General features: G+C 39.7%; 1 protein-coding gene across 4 annotated transcripts in view; it reads left to right on the top strand.

The window, feature by feature from the left end:
- The window catches only part of b4galt2 (UDP-Gal:betaGlcNAc beta 1,4- galactosyltransferase, polypeptide 2), a 242,927-nt gene that overhangs the window by 179,072 nt on the left and 38,709 nt on the right, over window positions 1–25,146 (top strand). For all 4 annotated transcript variants that reach the window (XR_013903028.1, XR_013903026.1, XR_013903027.1 and 1 more), the window contains exons 5-6: window positions 9,185–9,372; window positions 20,696–20,818. Coding sequence is in view for 1 of the 4 variants with exons in the window: in XM_026148727.2 (XP_026004512.2) it covers window positions 9,185–9,372; window positions 20,696–20,818 (311 nt within the window). In the remaining 3 variants the exon portion in view is untranslated. The remainder of the gene's footprint in view (window positions 1–9,184; window positions 9,373–20,695; window positions 20,819–25,146) is intronic.

Raw genomic sequence — 25,146 nt, 5'->3', positions numbered from 1 at the left:
CAGGTTTTCATAATCTTAAATGTTAGAAAATGGTGTGTGAAGGCATTTCACTACACAGGGTGAAGGATTTTAGGTGTGGATCCTATGCACAAACATGTAGCATGTAGCCAAACTTGTCACGGCTGCAGCGGCAGTCGTATGGGGTTGAAGGAAAAAGGACCCAATCACAGGCTGACGATGCAATGAGTGAGCTTTATTTACCATCAAAATACAAAACAGAAACCAAAGCTAAGAACAAGAAAATCCTAACAAGAATTAACTTGAAACATAAGATAATAATCAAAACCAAAACCACTGAGTCCACAGGTTTAGGACCATGACAAGACTGGGATGATGTATGTAGCATGCTGATTGGTTAAAAGTGGCTTTGAACAGGAAAAGAAGTGACAGCTGAATTCATCACAAAGAAGGAGGAGCTAAAAAAACCAAACGTAAAAAAAGCAGCACGAGAAGCACAGACAGTGACTACAGGGGACATTTTTAACCCTGACACACAAACATACACACACATCAGCTACACGTCACGTACTTTCAGCGTGCACTAACCACAAATTGTATTAAGAGCTTGCACAAATGAACCGCAGGGTCATTTTCTGGCACAGTAGTCATGGAAGTAGAGATCACATTCGATGGGTGGGTACGCGCGGATTTCTAACAAGCGGGACAACTCAGAAGTGTACTGAGCTTTCAAGACACCTGGGATATAGCGACATGAATTTTTTATCAGAACTCCGACACCAGTGGTTTCTCACAATGACTGTTTTCTTCGGGTTTCTTGAAGTGATAAATTATCGATTTCACAAAAGTTGACAAAGCGCCGCAGGTGCTGAAAATCTCATCACTAAAGATTTTGATGCAAAGCGGCTTTTAGAGGCATTGTTAAAAATTGCTGGAATGAATGTTTATCACTGTTGGTATTCCACATTGTTCCTTAAAGCATGTTTTGTTTTGCAATCATCCCCACCAGTCAGGACTGACTAGACACAAATCCTGCCTGTCGCGCACACGGGAACACACACACACACACATACACACACACATTACAGGAAGCTGCCAACAACCACAACAGGAACCAGAGTTTCCTGCTGTCAGTCACTAAGCCTCCACAGTGAAGTGACTGGACACCTTGTCGCTAGATGATGAGTGTTTTCCTTTCAATTACCCCACCCATTTTTTTCCGGAGCCAGCCAGTGATTTACCCCAGCGGTTCACTTTCCCAGCTGCTCCTTTGACTTCATCACAGTTACCAATCACACACCGTACAATAAGTAGCAGTCATCTCTGCAGAAGCTAGCTCGCCTATAATCTAGTATATGTGAACATCCTGTGTCCAGTTTACAGTTTGAAACTTTACTTTCTTTTGGTTTATTTTCACCTTCTTGTGGCCTACATCTGTAAAGATGCTCTATTTTATAGTATTATCATCAAGTAACTAAAACCACTAAGGAGATTGCTGAAGGTACTAAAATTGGTTTAAGAACTGTCCAACGCATTATTAATGGATAGTGGTGAGCCACCAACATCATCATCGAGTAAGAAATGTAGTCAACACAAATCTTGATTGACGAGAAAGAAAAGAAAAGTTAAGATGTTGTTACAATTAAAGTTACCAAAAGTATCCACTTTTGGTAAGATATGCAGAAATCCAAATATGACAGGATATAAAAGGAAATTAATCCAAATAAATCTCGAGCAACATTTTCAGAATGCAGTTTTCCATATTTACATTTCCACTCCACGTTTGACTGATTCAGTTCATTAGTTACATTTACACATTTAAATAAGTAATGAGTAAACACTGGCTCGTAAATGATGCTTCTAGTTATTTGTAAGTGAAGAGAGCATATAAAAGTTTTGATTTTATAGCGATAGCTTCTCCTTGAGTGCACTTATTGCACATCACCATTGATCTGCCAGATTACTGTAATAATACACAAATGTCAGCAGACAGCACTCTTTTGGCAATTACTCCACAATTACCAAACAGCGAATTAAAAAGCCTTTTGTATGTACACAGTTTACTAAACGGTGAAAAGCTTCCCTGCAAAACAAAATCTGTCACAGTGACCGCTACCTGCTTTGTTTTTAAGTTTATTTTTTAAAATCCGGACGCAAGTGTCAGAAATAAGCACACATGCAAAACACAAACTTCAGTCAGGGTTAGTAGATGTTTTCAAGCATCCAGACAGATGAAATTCTATCTTGGGAACTTCTTGTTTACTTTTTTTTTTTTTCTTTCAATATTCCCTCCAAGTGTGAGCTGAAGAGGACTCAGCAAACTGAAGAAAACTATTTTTGTGGCACACATACTTGTCACACTTGTCAGTAAACTCATTTACACAAGGCTGAGGCTGCATGCCCGCATGCATATGCACACTGTATTATGTAGAGCCTGATCAAAAATTAATGGAGCAGAAATGTCCTTGAAAGTTAAAAGATGCCTATGAATTTGCAAATGAGAAGCCAAAAATTGCTCTCCGCTAAATTGGAGTACCCTTTCTGCATTTCACCCTGTAATTTGTTGATTTGTCAAATATTCACACATGAATGGTTTCGCTGTCCCCTGTGGGCCACTGTAGGCAAATTGTGGCTGTGCATTCTGCGTTAGAAAAAAAGACAGGTTTTGGTCAGAAAACAATAGCCTGAAGAGAAAACATGAAAATAAGGCCAGCAGTAGAGGAAAATACAGCATCAAGACAAAAAAACAAAACAAAAACAAGAAACAATAAAAGCCCAAAAATGGAGCAGAAGGAGAATCTGCAGCATCTTTCTTCATATGTTGTCTAACCATTTTTTAAATTTTGAATATATGCAATAAAATACACCTTCTAGGTATCTGTTCTTACTTTAGACATGTAAAATCTGCACCTATCAATCCCACTGCCTCTGTTTACCTGCAATGCTTAAGTGCCCTGTCCACTGTAACATATGTCAGTTTTACTTATTTACATCCTTCTGCAAACTTGCTTATGGCATGAAGTGATTAGGGAAGACATAGAGCACCATAAAGCGGCGTTGATGGGAGTTTCCCACACAGATGTCTTAATGAAAATAATAAACAGTGACCGCAATAATGCTTAATGAGGTTAGGAGCACACAAAGAGGGGTGGACTTTTTGTAAAGATATATGAGCTGATCTGCTGGGAAAAAACACAACAATGCCTGACAGCTCTTTGTGTTCTTTTGCACCTCTGTTTGAATCTCATGTAGTCTCCTAGAAAAAAATACCGGTGGTTACATTTTAAGAAAATTGCAGGTTCCAGCACAAAAAAGGGAGAATGCGTTTCTTAAATTTTAGCAGAAGCATATAATTTGAGAGAGACAGAAAAACTTAATTAAAACAAGCAAAAAAAACAAAACCACGGTATGAAACAAAACATGGCATGTATCATGATACGTGACAAGCATGCAAAGAACTAGCAAATGTCCAAAATTTCCTAAACTTTGGGAAATAATTAATCCGTTTTTTTAAATTTTAAAACACCTACTTTCATCTCTTCCAAACACTGATCCTGCCCATCTTCCCCTACGGCTCTGAAACCAAGACATTGACAAGTTTGAGGTGTTCTAAATGCATTGTCTACGACAAGCCCTTGGAGTTTCTATAAGTGATCACATGGGAAACAAAATCACTGGAGACTGTTGCCAGCAGCAACCAACTGGCAGTGACCAAATACATCAACGTCAACTTCAATGGTTTGTGCACCAGGTCAACTACCACACTAATTACAGCGTGCTCATTGGCACGTCAAACAAAAATGCCAAAGAAAACATGGACCAAACAGACTGGGGACAACTTAAAGGGCCAACAATTTGATCTCGAGCAAGCTACAACCAATGCCACTGATCGAAAGTCTTTGAAGAATGTCACTTAGAGAGCTTGACATCCTGCGGACCTACAGTACACCACAGTCGACCACCTGGACCAGCTGCCAGCTAGGACCCAAAGAAGAAAAGAACATTTTGAAACTTCTGCATTAACATAAAAAAACTGTTTTGATTTATCTATCTTGTCTATGGTTTTCTATGCTTTAACTTAAGGATGTCAAATTGTGTCGACTGTGGTTACAAATTGAGAAATAAATTTAAAATGTAAACTTCTGATAAAACTCCACAAGGTTTATGAGAAACTATTAATCAATCAAAATCCATACAGCGTTACTGCCATGGGCTACAGACGGAAAAGTTACCAGCATCATTAAAGGGGAAAATGTTTGCCCCCTTAGACAGTCAGCGTGGACTCTGTGCGTGCCTTCTCAGTGGGAAATTTACATTGCAATGCACCAGCTATGCATGCGCCCAGGCAGCTGACATCAAGGCGATTTCAAGTATGACAGGAATGACTACTCGGCCATCAGGTCTCCAGCTGTCTGTGTATGTGTCAGCAACCAAGTATAAAGGCTCGAGGCATGTGCGACTGCACTAAGTGAAGTTTTTCCCCTCAAAGCCAAGACAAGGAATTGGGACAAAATAGCGCCCTGTTTTTATGCAGAACTGCATTTTTCTTACATAGCTCTGAGTGATATTTGCAGACACTTGTGATTTTAAAATTAATGAACAAAAGAGTCACACTTTTATTATATCGTTTGGAGTTGCAGATGTCTTCTGCCAGTGTTGGTCTATGGGGAGAAATTGCTTTTTTCAGAGGAGGTTTGGAACTCAACGAGGCTCTGTAACTTCACACAGTCTGCTGCTTCATAGTTGAGTTGCTGTGGTTCTTAAATGCTTCCGCTTTGTAATAATTCCACTTAGAAATCCAAGTGGGAAGAAATTTCACAAACTAACTTGTCACAATGGTGGGACTCAGTGAGCTCTTTAGATTGACCCGCTCTTTCACTAATGTTTGTTAAGGCAGACCATGTGGCCAGGTGCTTCATTTTATACACCTGTGGTAGTGGGATTAGTGTGGCCTAATATTATTTTCTATACAGGGTGTGGTTGGTTGTAATTTTTCAGCTAGCTCTCATACTATTAGTGAAATCAGTACTTGGAAAAAATGCACAACAGTTACACAGAGCACACAAACTGTTGTATTATCATCTGTATTCTTGTTTCCACTCTTTCCCCCTTCATCACCAGCCTCTGATCTGTCTGCTGTTTGGTCCTGGGTTGTATTTTGCTCTTCTGACCTCATACGATATGGTTCCGACCTAATAAACCCACTGTTGTTCAAAAACAGGCAGAAGCCCATTTTAGCTGATACTTGGAGCCCCGGTGGATTTGTGACAATAGATTTTTTTTGTGTGTTACCTGCACAGACGGATTATGCTTTCAAATCTCAGGTATTAGTGAGCTTACCACGGGGATTACGCTTTGTACTTGATTCACGTTCGGTTCGAACAGATAATGCACCGGCATAGAGACAAGAACGACAAAAAAATTGAAAACTGATCAGAAGTTTGGACAGACAGCAGATACATTAATCATCTCAAAGATTCAACCTTGCTGTCAAAAGTGGGTGGTTTTCTCTTTTGACCAAGTATTGCGTGACTCCAGCAGATTTGTAACACTTTTTTATTTTTCTGCTACTTTGTGTACACTTGGGCATTAATCCAAAATTGGAAGGCCTTTTTATGACATGAATGTGGAGTCTCATTAATATAAATTGATATTCTTGTCACATCTTGGAGACTTTGCATAAGGCTTCTTTAAAAGTCTCACATTTTAATTTAAAAATAGAATTTTCTTATTTTTGTCAACTTGTTGCTATAATGTGTTTAGCTAAAGCGAATTACTTATTTTATAGGTGTGTCTGTTACAGTCATTGCTTTTTCTAGTTAATGCCAAAATTGCTATTACAGGCATAGCCCATCTCTTTAGCATCTTCAAATTGCTTATCTGTTGGCCCAGATAATAGACACCAGCCTTAGGAGAGAAAATCCTCCAGTTTAGAGCCACAAAATTCAGGCAGTGATATTTGTCACTAAGCCATAATTAGGAAACAGTTTTTTGATATATGGTTGTAATTTCTAGGGCATAAGGTTAATTTTATCTCATCCCTCTGTCTCTCTCAGAAATTATATTGGATCTTTTGCTTCCTGCCCGTATCAGGTTTTTGCACTTATGGCAGATGAAGTTGCTGACCCAACTAGAGATGTAATTGTTGCAGTAAAGGCTGTACTTGCTCCTCTTAAGAAAAAAAGGGCTCGAGGCAATTTGCTCTAAAATATATGTACTAGTTGTAAACAGAGTGTAAGGTAAAGGTTTCCCGAGGGGGAACCATCTTTATGACTCGGTCTCGTACACCAGTTACTGACAAAACAAATGGTTTGGATTTATATTTCCCCTTTTTGATGGCACATTTCTGTCTCCACTCCTTGACTCTTCTTCTTCACTGTAGTTCTCATGAAAGCTGCAAAAGAAAATAAATAAATAAATTCAAAGCATTCTCGAGGTTGATGGACTGCCAAAGTGTCAAACAGTCTCAGGTTGCAGTAACTTCTCTTCTTGCTTGCTGACCTCCCTGCTGCTAGACAAGGGCTTGGACTTTACCAAGCTGTTGCAGAAGGGTTCTGCTGAGAGAGATATACAGTACCCTCTACACTATTGAACTGTCATATATATTAACCTCAACTAACTCACGCCGGCATGCTGCTGGGTAAGAATTTATCTTAGCCAAAGTGTAGAACCTGGGCCATGGATGTCTGAAAAATAAATGCACTTCACTGCAGCAGCAGGGTCTCTTAAGGTCAGCGAACACATCACTTCATTCTGTTTGTAGCATTAAATTCAGACTAACACTGCAGACACTAAATATTGATGTTTAGTGATGCTCTCAGCGTTACATGTTTTGATGAAAGGAAAAGAAAATTTCAGAAAGTGTTAAGAAATCAGGAAAAGCTGCACAAAAAAAGTAGTTGATTGATCAACTGAATGGTCAGATTTATCTCTGAAGTATTGTGTCAGGTTTTTGCTAGATTCTTCCTTTTTCATAAAGACATGACTTTCAGATAATTAGTTTCCTGCAAATAGCTTTTTGGGCTGTCACTTTGTCCTTTGTCCTCCCCTTTTCCAGTGTCCTCAAACTGTTTGAAGGACACACTGAACACCATGTAGAGATATTCCAGGTTTTTGGCTAATAGTTAAAAATAAACTTTCTGGTACAAAAATATTATTTCATGTTTGTCAAACCATTGTATTTGGCATTTTTTCATAAATCCAGCTAAAGAAATGTGAACAAATATGCATGAGAGTGAAAAAGCAACCGATGTCTAAGGAAAAATGTTAAAAATAACTTTAAAAGTGCCTCAGAAAACCTGGAAAACTGTTGCACAAGACCAGTTTAAAACAACATATATGGCTCCTTGGAAGCAAAATATAAAGAATGGAATGACTCGGGACTTTTGCACAGTACTGCATTTTGATACATATGTTGCCAGTTTTCTCTTGTGTGTTGTTTTGAGCTTCACTTCCTCCCCCGTCTCATTGTCTTCCCCGGTCATCACTTGACTATAAAAAGCCCTGGTTTGTGGCAATGTTACTTCCTGTCTTGTTCCAGTTTATATTCTTTTCTGTAAAGTCCCTTTTGTCCCAGACTTTTGGGTTACTTCTGCTCCTTACATCTTTGGGCTTTGTTTTTGGAGATCAGTTATTAAAGCTCGCTTTTTGTCGTGAACTATGTCTTCCACTTTCTACACTTTTTTACTGTTGGATTTATCAACAGTAAAAACATTATTACTTCATATACACATTCACACATAGCTTGAATCAATTTCACCCAAGTGCAGCAGACATTACAAAAATATATCTATCTCTCTATCTCTCTATCTCTCTATCTATCGAGATATATCTATCTATCGAGATATATATATATATATATATATATATATATATATATATATATATATATATATACATATATATATATATATAAAAAACACCCAGCACGCCCCTGCGGGCGGTTTTATCCTTCAAGCTCGGGTCCTCTACCAGAGGCCTGGGAGCTTGAGGGTCCTGCGCAGTATCTTAGCTGTTCCCAGGACTGCGCTCTTCTGGACAGAGATCTCCGATGTTGTTCCCGGGATCTGCTGGAGCCACTCGCCTATCTTGGGAGTCACCGCACCTAGTGCTCCGATTACCACGGGGACCACCGTTACCTTCACCCTCCACATCCTCTCGAGCTCTTCTCTGAGCCCTTGGTATTTCTCCAGCTTCTCGTGTTCCTTCTTCCTGATATTGCTGTCATTCGGAACCGCTACATCGATCACTACGGCCGTCTTCTTCTGTTTGTCTACCACCACTATGTCCGGTTGGTTAGCCACCACCATTTTGTCCGTCTGTATCTGGAAGTCCCACAGAATCTTAGCTCGGTCATTCTCCACCACCCTTGGGGGCATCTCCCATTTTGACCTCGGGACTTCCAGGTTATACTCCGCACAGATGTTCCTGTACACTATGCCGGCCACTTGGTTATGGCGTTCCATGTATGCCTTGCCTGCTAGCATCTTGCACCCTGCTGTTATGTGCTGGATTGTCTCTGGGGCATCTTTACACAGCCTGCACCTGGGGTCTTGCCTGGTGTGATAGACCCCAGCCTCTATGGATCTTGTGCTCAGAGCTTGTTCTTGTGCTGCCATGATTAGTGCCTCTGTGCTGTCTTTCAGTCCAGCTTTGTCCAGCCACTGGTAGGATTTCTGGATATCAGCCACCTCCTCTATCTGCCGGTGGTACATACCGTGCAGGGGCCTGTCCTTCCATATATATATATATATATATATATATATATATATCTGGTTCAGGCAAATTATCTTTCCTTGGGGTCAATAAACACATCAGGTCATAGTGGATTAATAGAAGAAAAACACCTTTGATTTGAGCCTGACCTCATTTGCTACAGCCTGACTCATTCTCTCTTTGTTTATGATAAAAGTGCCTGTAGCAGTTGTACATTCAGATGTTGTTTTCATTCGTATAACATGTGAAAGACCAGATTTATAACTTCAGGGGCTCTACTCTACTCCCACTTTAATATTGTTTTATAATACTGAAGAAAAATGAAAATGTCTTATTTTATATACGGTCTTCTTTTTGTTTCTCATTTCTATGACACGGACATTTTAATAATGTACATTTGATCAGAAATTCACTGCCTGTTTTCCTGACATCGCATATCTTTGTATTCTTACGTGCTCAAAGTTTTTAGGTTTGTGTCTTGATGTCAAATTCTCCTTTGTGTGTCTTGCAGTTGGGCGAGGACACTTTCAACCGCGCTAAGTTGTTGAACGTTGGTTATACGGAGGCTTTGAAGGATGCAGAATATGACTGCTTCATCTTCAGTGACGTTGACCTGATCCCGATGGACGACCGCAACCTCTACCACTGCTACGACCAGCCGAGACATTTTGCCATCGCCATGGACAAGTTTGGCTTCAGGTGATGGAATGAGATCCAGTTTCACCACTCGTTTGTCTGAAACACTGACAGCCCACACATGGTTTTATTTGTCTGGTGGACTCTATACATGTCTTGCCAACTCCAATTATTGTTGTACATCATTCTTCTATGCTGTAAATACATTGAATTTAAATCTGCTAGTTCCTGCCTAACTGAATTTCCCCTACAGCCTTTGTTCTGACAGACAATCGTGAAAGAACAGTCTTTAATTTGAGTAAATCTCATTATACTTTGAATCCCTTGTCTGCAGCCTTAATTAGTATGAAAACTCACCACAGTTCACTGCTGCCAAGTTTGATCAGTTCGTACTAACAAGAGCACATGTTTCAGAGTGTAACTAACGAGTTTGGACTACAGCAAGTGAAGAGACCTTTGGTAACTGTGAAGCCTTTGTGCAAACTGAATTAGCTGGATGAGCCTATTATCAAATGTTATTACTGTTTCATTGCTGCTGTCTTATTTGCCATCGTTACTTTTAATTGAGTCATAATAAACAAAATATATGTGCTAAACAATTGTTAGATTTTAGAAAAATATTTTCCTCGTGATAAATTAATAATTTAGTCTCAATTCCAAACTTATTGGGGTATAGATTTTTTGCTTAGACTGCTCTTGTCTAATCACACAATTAATATTTTTGGTTTTTGGTGTTTCTGTTACATAAAATAAGGAAATTATCAATGATTATCATTCAGTGTATAAAATCTAATCGGTATCTTATAGAACTTTATGATAATGCGGAGATAAAACAATCATCAGGTATTGTAGGATGAGGACCCAAATGCAGACTCCAAGACAACAACATAGTCCCAACAAAAAAAACTCAGCTAACTCAAATAAGCCCAGGAAGTCAAAGAGTGAGGACACATGGGAAGTTTAACAGACTCTGTGGCAAAGACTTGGAGGAAAGACATGGCTATTTATGCACATAAGGTTTTCAGGGAAATGGAGACACAACAGACTCGCATTGAAACCAACAAAAAAACCTTTCAGATAAAAAAGGTAATATTTAAAGGAGACACAAAGGAGAAAAAGAAAGAGTTCACCTTCAAACTAACACATTTCAGAATATGTAAGTTTTACTTTGAAGGCAAATACTCTGAAAAAGTGCATTGCACAAGTTTCACTATCATATGTAGAATAGTTGACAAGTGTTTGCAGATAAGTTGGTGTCTTCCATGCAAACTCCTTCCTACATGGCTGGGGGATAGGAAAGGGAGAAAGAAATATGAAGGAAAAGAAAAACAAAGAGGAAGAGGGACAGTGAGAAAGGGCACTTAAAAATAGTGTGCAAACTCCTGGAAACTATTGTAGGCTGCTTGCAACCAATGCAATCAGCTCCCAAAAACTGCCAGCAATCTGTAGCAACTACTTGCTAACCAGTTGGAGAACATACATTTACCATAGTTATCAAAGGTTAACAGGGGTGCAAACAAGTCTGTAGGCCTGTGTGACTAGGGCCTTTGTGTTTTGGGGGGACTGGAGTCAGCTGTCATAAGGCAGAACGCAGGTAAACCTAGGACAGGTCACTTGCTCAGTTAGAATTACTGAATAATCCAACCGATGTGTTTCATTGGGCTCTACGTCTCTAATTTCTAATCCAGGATAACCCAAAGAGGTCCAGAGCCCTGAATGGCTGGGTCCTGTCTAAGCATCTTTTTGCATAATGACACCACACCTACCCTCAATTATCTAAAAGCACTGGAAGTATTGATGAATACTCTAAATATGGCCAGTGATGTGACCTGGCCATCCAAAAGCTGTCAGTCCACAAGAGTTATCCTACTGAAAACCCTCAGGGGCTCCTGCAGGTCCCTGATATAGTGCTCAATAAGCTAATGCTATCTGGCAACAAATACAATGCAGGTGGTAAGAAGGGCTGAAGCTTACATTTCTTAATAGCAATTAATCAGTAAAGACTTAAAATGGTTTCATCAGGTTTTTTTGGCTCCTCTGAAATAAAGAAAAGGGCATACAGTGAAAGGACAGCCTGGAGGTGAGAGTGACTGGAAGGTCAGAGAATTGATTGTGGTTAATTACTTATGTTAAAATGAGATTGTTGAAGAAAACTGATTCCAAGGTCAGCGTGGTCTGAATCAGCCTATCAACTCATTTGTTCAGTACTTCAAATTTAAGCATGTAAAAAGTTCATAAACTTCTAAGCTGTGCAAGAAAAAAATGCAGCAGACTCCAGTGACTTTTGAGCACATTTTTAAAGTGAGTACCTTTCAGTATTTTGGCCCTGTCGTTTTATGAAGGCAACTTCAGTCATTTCAAAATGTAAAAGGAGCAGACGTTTCTGATAAATGGTGGAAATGCTAAAAACACTAACAGTGAAAGTCAGGTCACATTAAGTGCTACTCCATTACCTTAGCACCTCAAAACACCAAACAGCTCTCTGAGCAGAGTGTGTCACCTTGAAGTCCATTTCATAACTCTGACTTTTTCAAAAGTATTGCACAAATTATGTGCTAGAGCTTCAAGAAAAAGGTTCAGAGGTTCTTTAAGCTTTTTCATATTTCTACATAACATGACCTGACATATCAGAGTTTCACTAAATTCTTTAGGTAGAAAAAGAGAACCTGATTTAACAAATTTAAAAGTATGTATAACACTTTTATGTGACCCTGTGCTTTTTATATCGGATCAAAACTGCAAGCCTTTATTAAGGTTGATTAAATGCAAAACAGTAAATTCAGAAACAGACGCAAACAAAGTCCAAAAGAAATACAGAACACAAGGTATTCAAGGAATAACTAAGGTTGCCAGACAGGAACAGACTACAAAAACAAATACACAGTATAACACAACCATGAACTGAGGCCTGAAATACAGACATGAGGTAATCAGGGGACACAGGCAGTGATGATGAGACACAGCTGAAACTTTCTTGTCTCTAAACAAGACAAAGAAGTAAAACTAAATATAAGAGAGAAATAACTTACAGAAAGGGAATAACTGAAAACACAGAATATAGAAAACTTGACACAAGACAGGGAACAAGAGTTCATAGAAGACAGACTGTAACCAAGACTCAAAGCCTAATGGGAACTGGTCGCACACGATACAGGGAAATACTGGAACAATCAATACCTAGAAATAAGAAACTGTAAATGCTAGTGAATAAAAGAAAATAAAAACCTGAGGAACGGCTAAACTCAACTACAAATAGCAAGGGCAGCTAAGCACCAATGGCGTGTCCAGCGGGGTGGCCTGGGGGGGCACAGGCCACCCCCCCAACCAGACTGGCCACCCCAGGTGCCACCCCAAAGGCAAAACAATAAAATTCAATCAAATATCAAATGTCCGATTATGTTTTCACGGTGAAGCTCAGATATCCGAGTGTAAGTGAATGCAGCATCGCTTCTGCGCTATGCGCATCACGTTAGCAAAGGTAGGAGAGCCAAGCAGAAAGACGCACTGCAGGAAACAATTTTTCGGTGAAAGAAAATGAGGACAGAATAAATGTCCCGGTAAGTAATATTAAGTTTGTTGAGTTTAGTAAACTTCGGTGAAATTAGAATACCAAGGAAAAAATAACACTTAAAGAATAATTGCAGCCGTCGAATATATCAGACAGTATGCTACTGAGGGGAGCTAACATAAGAGTTATGAGTTATAAGATATAATCCAAGTCGTAACATTGCTGTATGGAGCTGCAGATTTGGTTGCAGGTTAACATAGCTGGACTGGCCATCGGGCATACCGGGCATATGCCCGATGACTTATTTTTTATTTTTTTTTGTAACGGCATGAACAATGAGAGGTGGTGGATTGGCCAGATGCAGGTCGATGTGTAGAAATAACTCGTTGTTTGGTGGTGGCTATGACGGGGCTTCCACAGAGGTGGATGAGGGAAGGGGAGGCAGGAGGAGAGCCCCGAGGCAGCCGCCAGTCTGAGTGTCAGGTGAACTGAACTTCAGGTAAGAAGTTATGACCTGCAGTCTATCTGGGTCAGATTTAAACCAAGTTCAGGTGGAGTTTATTTTCGTTGTGCTGACTTTTTACCCTCAGTTGCAATAACTCGTACTGCATTCTAGCCAGTTTGACGGAGTTTTTATACAGCTGGGTGGGTGCTATGATGTTACTGATAGTGAACTTTATTTTATTCATAAGGTTAGTTAGTAGAGTTGCCAACGGCTCCTTAAAAAAATGGAATGGTCCCTCAATCAGAGAAAATATTACGCGTTTCGTATTGAGCTGAGAAGAGACGCAGTTTGTCCCGAACTTCAGCTATAATGGAAAAAAGACACAAAGCTGGATTTATTCTGTCGTTACGCTGCACAGCTGCCTCTTCTTCTCTCATTCTCTCCCCTGCCTCTCCCGTTTCTACTTCAATCATGAAACTGATCAATGATCAGCTGATCGTTTTTTCTCTCTTGTTTATTTATCGCCCACTTTGCCAGAAAGAGGAAACCAGCGGATGTCACGCTAAACAACAGCAGCACGTTTAAGCTTGATCAGCTGTTGTTAGAATTTATTTAATATTAATTTCTAGTATCAGCTGATGTTTGCTGGAGCCACAGCTGTAAAGCTGCTGGTCATGATGTCGGTTTGGATATGTGGTGAGAGGGAAACATGAAGATGAAACCAGGAGATGTCCTTACTGAATCATCAGAGCTGAACAGTGATGGAGAAACAGGTTTACCTTTCAGGTGACATGAATGAGTTGAAGGGAAGTTATGAACTGTTTCTGAGAGACAAATAACACCAGGATCCTTTTTTAGGCAGCTGACAGCTGGTAACTGTGCAGGGGTGGATCTAGCAAAGTTTTGCCAGGGGTCCATGTAGGGCATTAACAGGGAAAGATGGGCACAAAGAAATACTTTTCTTTCTTATCCTCATTTAAAATATCTAGCTTTTATTAAATAATTATCTGAATCTTACAACCAAAGTTTTTATCTGACGTAAAATGTATAGATGTTTACCATAAGGCAGCATAGAAAGTATTTACTTGCTTTCAGGTTTTATTCAAATGTTAGTCTTTTCAGTTGTTTCTCCACTTTTTTCCTGTTTCAAAATCACCAGTTTGTGAGAAGATTATCTTCTTTTTTTAACAGGCAGATAAAGTTTTGCATTGGCATTGGCTAATTTGTCAATTGTTTGTTACAAATGTTCGTATTTTAATATTAAAAACTGTTTTTGCCCAAAACATATGTGCACTATATGTCAGTAAAAATACTATGCAAATATTGCTGTCCTTGAATGCTGAGTAAACACTGACAAAGCACTGATTGTATCTCTTGTACTTTATCAACGCAGTATCTAAAAACTTTGCACCGTAGTGGATAAAATCTCATTCTAATAAGAGTTAAAAGTGCATTTGGTTATTAGGTTTATAGGGTTATTGAATTATGGTTAATGGTTGGTAGAATTTGTTTTAAACATTATCTGCCAATTACATCTGCCACCCTTCTCCAAATCTGTGCCCCTACCTGGCCCCCCCAACAAAAATTTTCTAGACACGCCACTGCTAAGCACTAGAGGTAAATGCTAAGGAAAACAACGAGATACATTATAAGAAATAAGCTTACAAGGAATCAAACAGAATATATTTAATAAAAACTCCAAAAACCCTGGACCGTGACACAGGTGCCGTTTCATCACATGAAGTGTGGGATGTCACTTCACTATCTCTTGAAATTAACTGCTGTTATAATTCCAAATTAATTTCTAATTAATTTCCCTTTGATGAGCAGTGGCTTTCTCGTTTAGCTCTTCATTTTTAAAGCTGGTGGACTCATGAATTGTAAGACAGCCCTTTAATTACTTAGAAATTACCCTGGGTTCCTTAGTGACATTGCAGATTATTATTATACACCTTGCCTGTGGGGTCTTTGTTGGTTGACCCTCCTGTGTCGGGTTTTTCAGATTCATTCATTTACAAAACGTTTGTCTGATTGTAGATCGGTGGATTCCAAACACCTTTTAGATAGTTTTGTAAACTTTCCCAGGTTCCTGAGCATTAACAGCTCTTTTTAGGTGGCCTCATTTGCACCATTCAGGCTCAGGCGTCATAATAGATCTGTATTTCACAAGCATCTGATTGCCTTTCCAAATTAATGCCGATTCCAAAGTTTACATAGTTTCCCCCACACAGATGAGCAATATTGGGTCTACTGACTTCATCCAAGAAAATATTTATTTATTTAAATTTTAGTTGTTCTTGGTTTCCCCTCATTGGATGACGTTTTAGTTTATATTTATGCAGAAATATGGAAAACCTCACAAACCTTTTTTTGTGGATGGGAACATTGTGAATGTGGTCCAGTATATTCAAATAAACTACAATTATGCTTGTTTATTTAAATGCGCTGATCTAATCCTGAAGGTTTATTAGCACACTTATTTCATGACAACTTCACACATTCAAGCTATTTGAACATTAGTTTTACAACTTTAATATTTCTCCCTAACATTAATTAGTAATTACTGAATAATGAACTCGGATGCACAGTGGTACACAGCACAACAAGGGGATCCTGGGTTTGAATTCATTGGACGGTTGACCCCTTCTCTGTACGGAGTTGCATGTTTTGTGTGGGATTACTGCTCCCACAGTGTAAAGACATGCATGCTCAGTTAATTGGTGGCTCTAAATTGGCTGTAGATGTGTATATGAGCATGAACTGTTGTCTTTCTGTCTGCTTTAGCCTGAAATGGGGTACACACTGGACAAGCTACCATCTTTTATCCTACGAGAGCTGAAATAGGCTTTTGTACCCTTTTAACCTGAAGTGGTTGAGAAAATGTATGAATGGGTTTTTGCGTGATGAGAAAACTTTCAGAAATTTTAATCTACAATTTTTCATTTTGAACTTTGCTTAAACCACTTCTCCCAGAGTATTAAAAGACTAGTTTATAATGAACTTGGCTTCATGGATATGTTGTATAAGGATTCAGGAGACTGACTGCCTGCCTCTCAGTGTAATGTAGAGAGCCCGAGTGCTGCGGATCAGAGCCAGAAGAAGCTCAGGTCAGGAAAGGAGTCGGGAGTTTTTGAAGTAATTAGAAAAACATTTATGGCCTTTTGAGAGAATCGCCTTGACTGAGCTCTGATTACTGATGTGTGTTTCTGCATGTTTTCATGTCACAGTCCCAGAGTCATTGGTACGCAGACATGTTGTGTTTACTGCCACTGAAGAGGAATTAATCTCGTTCATTTACAATGTAATTTTCCCGTCGGCACTCATTAGGCTTGCTAATGCTAACACAACCAGCAGCACTGTGCGACCGACCGGGCCCGACACGATCAGCTGGTGTTTTTCTTCTGGGGTGACAGCTGCTACCGTTTATGGGTGTCAGCATACGCCAAAGTCGTACCTTTGTCGCCACGGTCAGTGAGGAGCTGAACAGAAAATGCTGTGTTGGCAACAAGCGATTATGTGTAAAGATCAAAGTAGGAGATTCCAAAGCAGAAGTGATGAGAGCCACTACAGGGTGAGGTATGGAAGAGGAAGGGGAGCGTATGGACTGGAAATAAGATGAGTGATTATGATGGAAGTAGGGAAGCCATACCGACTGGAGTCTGCTGATGGTATCGTGTGAAGTTGTCGGTTCAGTGTAATTTAAAAAAGAATTGGCAGAACTGTCCCCAGAGTTTTGTTGTCTTTGTAGGAAGATTTAATAAAAACTTCACTCCCCCAAACAAAACATGCAGTTCGGCTCTCGCTCACTCTGAATTTTTTGCTTTTCTTTTTCTTTTCCCTCAGCATGTGTCCTTTTTAAGCACACACACACCTGACCATATTGTTGCTGGGACAGCTTGTGTTGAAACATACGGTCTCATTAGTTTTCACTTGTCATCTTTCAACAGGGAGCTGTCAAAAATTGTACAACACTGTAGAATACACACACACACACACACACACACACACACACACACACACTGCCCTTTGGTTAGACTCCAGGCTCCTGTCATGACATTTCCAACCAATGTCCGTTGGACTGTTCTCATGTCTTTTGAGGAAAAATAAAACCCTGCTTGGCTCCTGTTGGGTCTGTGTTGCCACAAGCCCCGCTAGTTTAGAGACTTATTCCTCATGAAGAGCGGAAAACAAGACAGAACATCTTCAATCGGCTTGTCACTCGCTAACGAGGGAAGTTTTGGGTCAGAACCAGCTCTTGGAGCTCACGCTCCTCACCTGACTCCAGCCCCAAATCCTTAAAAGAGCAGCTTTCCTCACAGCTATATATTGACAAACTGTTACAATACACATCACAGCACAAGCACCTCCCTCCGTAAAACCCCCCTTAGTTACACTATGTGTGTGTATGTGTAAGCACCTGTATGCATGAGCAGGAACGTGTGCGTGTGTGTATGTGTATGCATGTGAGAATGTGTGTGTGTCATGGGGGTGCGTTTGTGTGACCTCCTGCTGACCAAAAGGGTCATAAAAGCAGGAAGCTTACAACACAAAAAACATGCCTTCCAGATAGGATGTATCTGCAATAAAACCTCCCCCAGCACAGAGTGGCTGGAGAGGTGGTCAGAGACAAAGGAATGTCTTGATCCTATAGATTGATCAGAGTTTACAAATTTAAGAAACACAATGACACATTCAACAATTATATATATATATATATGCTTAAATTCTTCGAGGCATGAATTCAGCAAGGGGTAATTGAGATGATTTGAACTTTACAGCCATGGCATGCTATGTTGCCAGAAGCAGACATCAGAAGATCATCATCATCATCATCATCATCATCGTTTATTTGTATAGCACTTTAAGAACACACCAGGCAGACCAAAGTGCTGAACAACACAGATCAAAACAACAACCAAATTAAAAATACCATAAAATCATTACAAACAATAAAATAAATAAGGTGTCAGTTTCCTACAGAGTTAAAAGCCAGGGAATAAAAATAGGTTTTCAATCTGGACTTAAAGACCTGCACTGATGACGCTTGTCTAATTTGGAGGGGAAGGTTATTCCAGAGCATCGGAGCCGCAATTGAAAAGGCACGGTCTCCTCTGCATTTCAGCCGCGACTTAGGGACCGACAGCAGCAGCTGCTCAGCTGAACGGAGCGAGCGAGGAGGAACATGTGGCTTCAGCAAGTCAGTTAAGTACACAGGAGCCAGACCATTTAAAGATTTAAAAACCAATAAAAGGACCTTAAAACGAACCCTAAAATCAATGGGAAGCCAATGCAAGGAAGCCAGAACCGGAGTGATGTGATCGAATTTCCTACTACTGGTTAAAAATCGCGCCGCCGCGTTTTGCACTAACTGCAGGCGTGACAAGGTGCCCGACCCGACCCCTATTAAAAGGGAATTACAATAGTCCAGACGTGAGGTGATAAAAGCATGAATAAGAGTTTCCAAATTGGGTTTGGAAAGGAAAGGCTTAACCTGGGGCGATCGTGGCTCAAGAGTTGGGAGTTCGCCTTGTAATCGGAAGGTTGCCAGTTCGAGCCCCGGCTTGGACAGTCTCGGTCGTTGTGTCCTTGGGCAAGACACTTTACCCGTTGCCTACTGGTGGTGGTCAGAGGGCCCGGTGGCGCCAGTGTCCGGCAGCCTCGCCTCTGTCAGTGCGCCCCAGGGTGGCTGTGGCTACAATGTAGCTTGCCATCACCAGTGTGTGAATGTGTGTGTGACTGGGTGGATGACTGGATATGTAAAGCGCTTTGGGGTCCTTAGGGACTAGTAAAGCGCTATATAAATACAGGCCATTTACCAACCTTCGACAGGCGTCTGAGGTGATAAAAAGCTGATTTTACCACCCCACTTACATGACCTTCAAAAGTAAGCGCAGAATCAAGTTTAACACCAAGATTAGTGACTGAACTTTTCAGATGAGAGGTCAAATCACCAAAATCAACATCTGGAGAATCAGTAGAACGATGCGGGCCATATAAAATTGCTTCCGTTTTGCGACCATTAAAATTCAAAAAATTATTTGAAGAAGATGGGTACACTGTGGTCATAAAGGGATGAAAATTGTCAGCAAAAACACTCAGGTGGGCCGTGGCGATACTCAGTTGATATATATAATACATTAACCTTTAGAAATCCAAAGTGTGCCAAGAAAATATCCACACACCATTACACCACCATTGAACCATTGATACAATTCAGATGGATCTATAGGTTTATGTGTTTTAGACCTGCCTCTGACTCCACCATCTGAATGTAGCAGCAGAAACTGAGCCTCAACAGACCACGCAACATTTGTACAATCCTCTGTTGTCCAATTTTGGTGAGACCCAGTCTTTTGCTGCTGTAGCACATCTGCTTCAAGTTTCTACATGCTGTGCATTCAGACTGAAGTCTTCTTTGTACCTTGAGTTAATCTGTTCAAAACAATCGGGCCATGCTCTTCTGAAATCAATAAGGCATTTTCACCCAGAGACCTGCTGCTCACTGGACGTTTTCTCTTTTTCAAACCATTGTCTGCTAACACTAGAGATTGTTGTGTGGGAAACTCCCAGTAGACCAGCAGTTTCTGAAATACCCGGAGCGGCCTGTTTTCCACCAACCAGCACGCCACGTTCTAAGTCACTTAAATGACCTTTCTTCCCCCCATTCTCAGAACTTCAGCAGGTTCTGTCTGTCTTGACCATCCATGCATTGAGTTGCTCCCATGTACACCTGCACAGGTGTACCTAATAAAGTGACCGGTGCCTCTAAAGCTATAACTAGCATTATAGCTAGAATCGCCATTAAAGAAGCTGTAGAGGTCTTTATTTGCAAGTATATTCTCACCCGTCTTTACATTCGGTCATTTCATGTTGCCTGAGTGGATTATATACGGATGCGGATTATCCACTTACTGTAAAAAGACTCCCATTAAATTATCCACTTAGAGACCATCTAAGACAAGACACGGTAAGAAAAGATCTCATAGCCTGAAACAAACTGAAAAGATTTTATTCAAATGTAAATTGCGTGTCTCTTAAGCAGCGTTTGAAAACTCCTCTTAATGCATCACATTATCATGTATTCATGCCGCCCAGGACTCGCTGTCAGCCCACTGAAATTAACAGCACTGAGAACATGCACGTACACACAGCTGTTTAAGTCACTGAGATCTTGAGCTCGTATTACACTTTTTTGTTTTTTCTCACAAACGATCTTCGTGCCATAAAGCGGCGCAGTGAACTTTGTCAAAATGCAGCCCTTTGAAGCTGAACGTAACATTTAGCCACCGCCAGTCTTTCTGACAGCTCTTGTTTGTTTATGTAATTTAATCGACGTAATATATGCATTTCAAATATGCATGTGCAGCCTCTAAAATGTAAAAGTATATTCTTGTCTCATCTGTGCCATCTCCTCCCTTCCTCTCGTCGTGCAGGCTGCCCTACGCAGGTTACTTTGGAGGTGTTTCGGGTCTCAGTAAAAAACAGTTTCTGAAGATCAACGGCTTCCCGAACGAGTACTGGGGCTGGGGAGGAGAAGACGACGACATTTACAACAGGTATGTGTGGACGGCTGAGCTCTGCCTGCGATTTTCTCGCTGTTAAAATGTGTGGTTATCCTCGATAATGGAACTTTTCTGCAAAGGAAGGCAATTTATAAAACCCAAACTACATTAAATTATTTTTATTCATGAGTAGAGGACAGAGTCTACTGTCAGGTTTACACTCAAACTGCACCGCACATTCACGTCTTTTATGTGTTGAATATGTATTATTTATGCCACTCCTGGAGACGGTAGTGGCACAGTCAAGTATCGCGAATGCAAGTGACGTTGAAGCTCTTCATGGAAGAGGTGATTTATTATAATTATTCAGGAGAGGGAGTCTGATTAGCAAATAAATTAACCTTTTGAAGCACTTCAGTCAGCTTTTAATGACTAGCTGAAGTTCACTAATGACATTTCTGTGGATGTTGGCTGAAATCAAATCTGGGAGAAGAATATTCGTTTGACAGCTCGACAGAAAGATGACTTAAGACGGGACTATTAGCTGAATTTATCGTCTGCTCGGGAGGTTGTTTGCACTGAACTTTGTTTGATTACCCGGTGAAGTGATGATCAGACTATTAACAAATGACAGCTACAGCAATGAACCCTCATCTGTCTGTGGTTGGTAAAGAATCATAACAGCTAAACGCAATGCATAATGATATACCATAGAAATAATGAAGCTAACTAAACACAGGACTTCTATCTCTCCCTGACATCTTCTCTCGTAGCACAGATTAGCTCCATCAGTCACACAAACAAACCCAAAATGTCAGTTTCATGTTTCTTAACAGCTGAAATGAACATATGAGATGGCAGATTAACTCCAAAAGAATATATTGCAGTCCCATAAACAGATGCATTCGCATTCAGAGAGTATAATTATAAACACACAGGGTTGTATACTCACAGCAGGATGCTCCTCCACAGACACGATGCCACCTTCATCTCTATTGCATCTCCTCCTCTTCTTCTTCTTTTGTTTTTCCTCTCTGTCTTTCTCTGTGTCCCGCTGTCATGCTCACAATGCGAAGCTTATCTTTGTCCTCTTGGAGTAATAGCATTATAAGAAAACTGAAAATAGAGCAGTTGAGAATAGTGGTTTGTGAGGATGGACTGTGTCAGCCAACACAGTATTAGAAGATTACAGCTGTTTGTCAGCATCTGGCTGGATGTGATAAAAGAGATCAATGTGTGCTTCACTGAACGGTTGTGTGTATAGGTCTATAATTATGCACCAAAAGTTAAAGTACTGACTTTAACGGAAGATAGCTCAACTTTACAATTGGATGCTGCAGATTTTTCTGGAAATAATTTCTCCACTCCAGCTGAGCTATTTTGGCTGCTATGAAATGTGAAGTGAAGTGCTGTGCATATATCATTAAACTGCCAGTTAGGAAAAGAAAACTTTCAGACACTGAATTCTGCACTTCAAATTTAACTCAGTTCACACTTGCTCTTACACTAAAATACTTAAGTTGCCAGCTCCACAGCAACATTTTCCACCAAACCAGAATAAAAAATGCAAAATAATAATATTTGCTTTACTTAAGGCATGCCAAATACAAGGAATCCTCATATTAAGTTGCTTACTTGTTAGTGAAATACAGTGTTTGTACACAAAGAATACTGGCTGATATATCAGTCTGAATTTATTACTGACAAAGAAATCTATATCAGAGCTGGCATCTGCACTTGCCCGAAGATACCAGTGTTGGCTTGGCTCTACTTTACAGCCTGTAGCCTCTTTTAGGATATTACTTTAACTTCTTAGACCAAACATGTTGTGTACCATATGGATGCACTCATCCAGATAAAACTGTAGACAGCTGCTGCCAATTCGGCAGAGTCAGGTCTGTAATAAGTTCAGAAAGCTGAAGTAGATGTGGTGAATAATGTAGAACTTATAGCAGCCCCACTTATTTTTCTTGGGAGCTTATGGAGACCAAAGAGGGTGTTAAAGGGGTATTTCTCCCAAAAATTCAATTTAGATTTTGTTTCTCTGACCCGTAATGCTATTTGCTATAATGTGAGTTGCTCCGTTTTGGAGATATTCACTCTATAAATGTCTGCATTGTCACAAATATAATGGCATTAAATGCCTATCAGCTCAAAAAGTCAAAGAAAAAGAGCAAAGATGATGCATGCAGACACAAAATGAGCAGCAGTGTCTTTCCATAAATCCTGACCAGATTGCTCTACATAATCTAAACTTGTGAGCAGTTTCTTATGACATGTATGACAGGATGATGACAGTAAGTTGTTTCTGAGCAAGACAGAGAATTTTAAATTAAATCATAACAAGATGCGAGTGAATTGCAGACTTTCAGCTTTAATTCAAGGAGTTTTACAAAAAAGTGTAATCAACTGTGCAGGAATTACAGACATTTTCACACACAGTCCCCTATTATAAAGAGAATTTAGCAGTTGACTGATAAACTGGCAGGTTTAGGTGGGTTTATTTCATGTTAAAGAGGTGCAAGTGTCATTATCAATGTCCGCAGATTGTTTGCAGCAAGGCGATGGAGCATCTCAAGGGTCCATGGACTTTAGGCAGTCATCGACTACAAATGAGTTTCATCCAAGTATTAAAATAAATCCCGAAATTTAAAATTGTGTTAGTTTGTCCAATAACTTTTTAGCCTCTTGATATAATCCCCTCCTCACTTAACCGGCAGTATTAGCTATGTGTATACTTCTTTTTGTTGGGAGAATAGAGTGAAAAAACTATGAAACACACCAAGGTTTTCGTAGTTGAATTACTGGGTCATGATTTCTGGAACGAGGCATAGCTGCTGAGTTTTCCTAATGTATTTGTGGGGCACTTTGACCAGCAGAAGGCAAATGCCATCAGGTTCCATTATAGTAAAGAGAAGACATCTCTACAGCCACTATCTACAAAACTTGGCAAGTCACACCAGGAGCAGTCTACAGTAGATCGATAAAGAGCACTACAGACCAGATGAAAAATATGGTAATTTGATTATGGGGTGAAATGTCTCTTTATAGGGGCACAAAATATCGACTGTATATTCATCAGATGACCAGAAACACAATCCCAAATTAGACTTTTTGTCTTTTTGCCAGTTCAGTGACAAAATGGAGTTTGTGCATCTTTACATCACACTGCAACATCAGAACAGCGAGTGAGTTGAATGAAGTAATACTGACTGGCTAAGTGTTTAATGTTTAATGCCTTTAGAAATAATATAAACTTGAGGCAGGATTTTATCCTTTAGATAAGATAGTCCCACTGAGATTTGACTGAGAAGGCTCTATAAGTATTACTCTGGATGTATTTTACATTTTATCTGTGTTTCCACAGTGTGTTGTAGTTTACTTTTCAGCTGCGGAGGAAACTCCAACAGTGCTGTCCAATAAACATACAGTAGCTGGAGGGGTCGATTCATACAGTGTTGTGCTAAAAAAATTATAGAAAAAGAGTTCTCACTGACCTTTTTCTGTATTTATTCTGTATTTTTATTCATTCCAAAATGCTGCTGTCAGGGACGACATGTTTTGTTTTGGTTTTTTTGCTGGAGTTTTAAATTTTTGTATTATATTTGGATTCACTGTGTTTATGTAGTAGATACTCCTGGTTGATTTCTTTATGATTATTTTCTCAGTTTGGTCTTTAGTCTTTTTTTGCTACCTTTTGCAATCTAGTTTCTGTTTGTGGTTTGAGTTTTAATTAGAATTATTAGACTCTAACCTTTATCTTATTGCTTCCTGTTTTATTTTGGTAGCTGTTATCTTCTGTGTCTTGTTTCTTTTTACTTCCCTTGTCTTGTGATCCTTGATTAGTGTCAGCTGTGTTTGGTTCCCCACACGTTTCTCCTTCCTTTATATTTAAACCCTAAGTTTACTTTTGTTCTTTGTTGTTATTCTGTCTAGTCAACTTGTACGTTTCCTGCTTGTTCCTGTTGTGTGTTCCCCGTATTCCTTACTCCTTGTTTAGTTTTTTGTTAAGACATTTAATCAGCCTTAATAAATAGCTCACTTGTTTTCTGCATCTGGTTCCTCACACTTTTACTCTGTAAATCATGAGAGGTACTGTAAAAAGCCTCAAACTCAATAATTATAAATAATAATAATACTTAATAATAAAAATAATATTTGAAATTATACTCATATTTGGTATAATAGTATATAATAAATACTTGAAGAAACTTATGCAGAAAAAAGCAAATACAGCTGAGCCTGATGGCTGGGTAGTGCTTCATTTGAAGGTCACATCTCCTCCCACCATCCACCTTCACTTTTCAGGGCTGGCTTGTTTTAGAGCTTTTCACAGAGTAGGCTGAAGCCCTGAAAAATCCCTGAAAACGCATTTGGACAAG

The sequence above is a fragment of the Astatotilapia calliptera genome, chromosome 18, assembly GCF_964374335.1.
Source record: "Astatotilapia calliptera chromosome 18, fAstCal68.1, whole genome shotgun sequence".
Taxonomy (NCBI): Eukaryota; Metazoa; Chordata; class Actinopteri; order Cichliformes; family Cichlidae; genus Astatotilapia; species Astatotilapia calliptera.
This window is presented reverse-complemented; position numbering and strand designations above follow the sequence as displayed.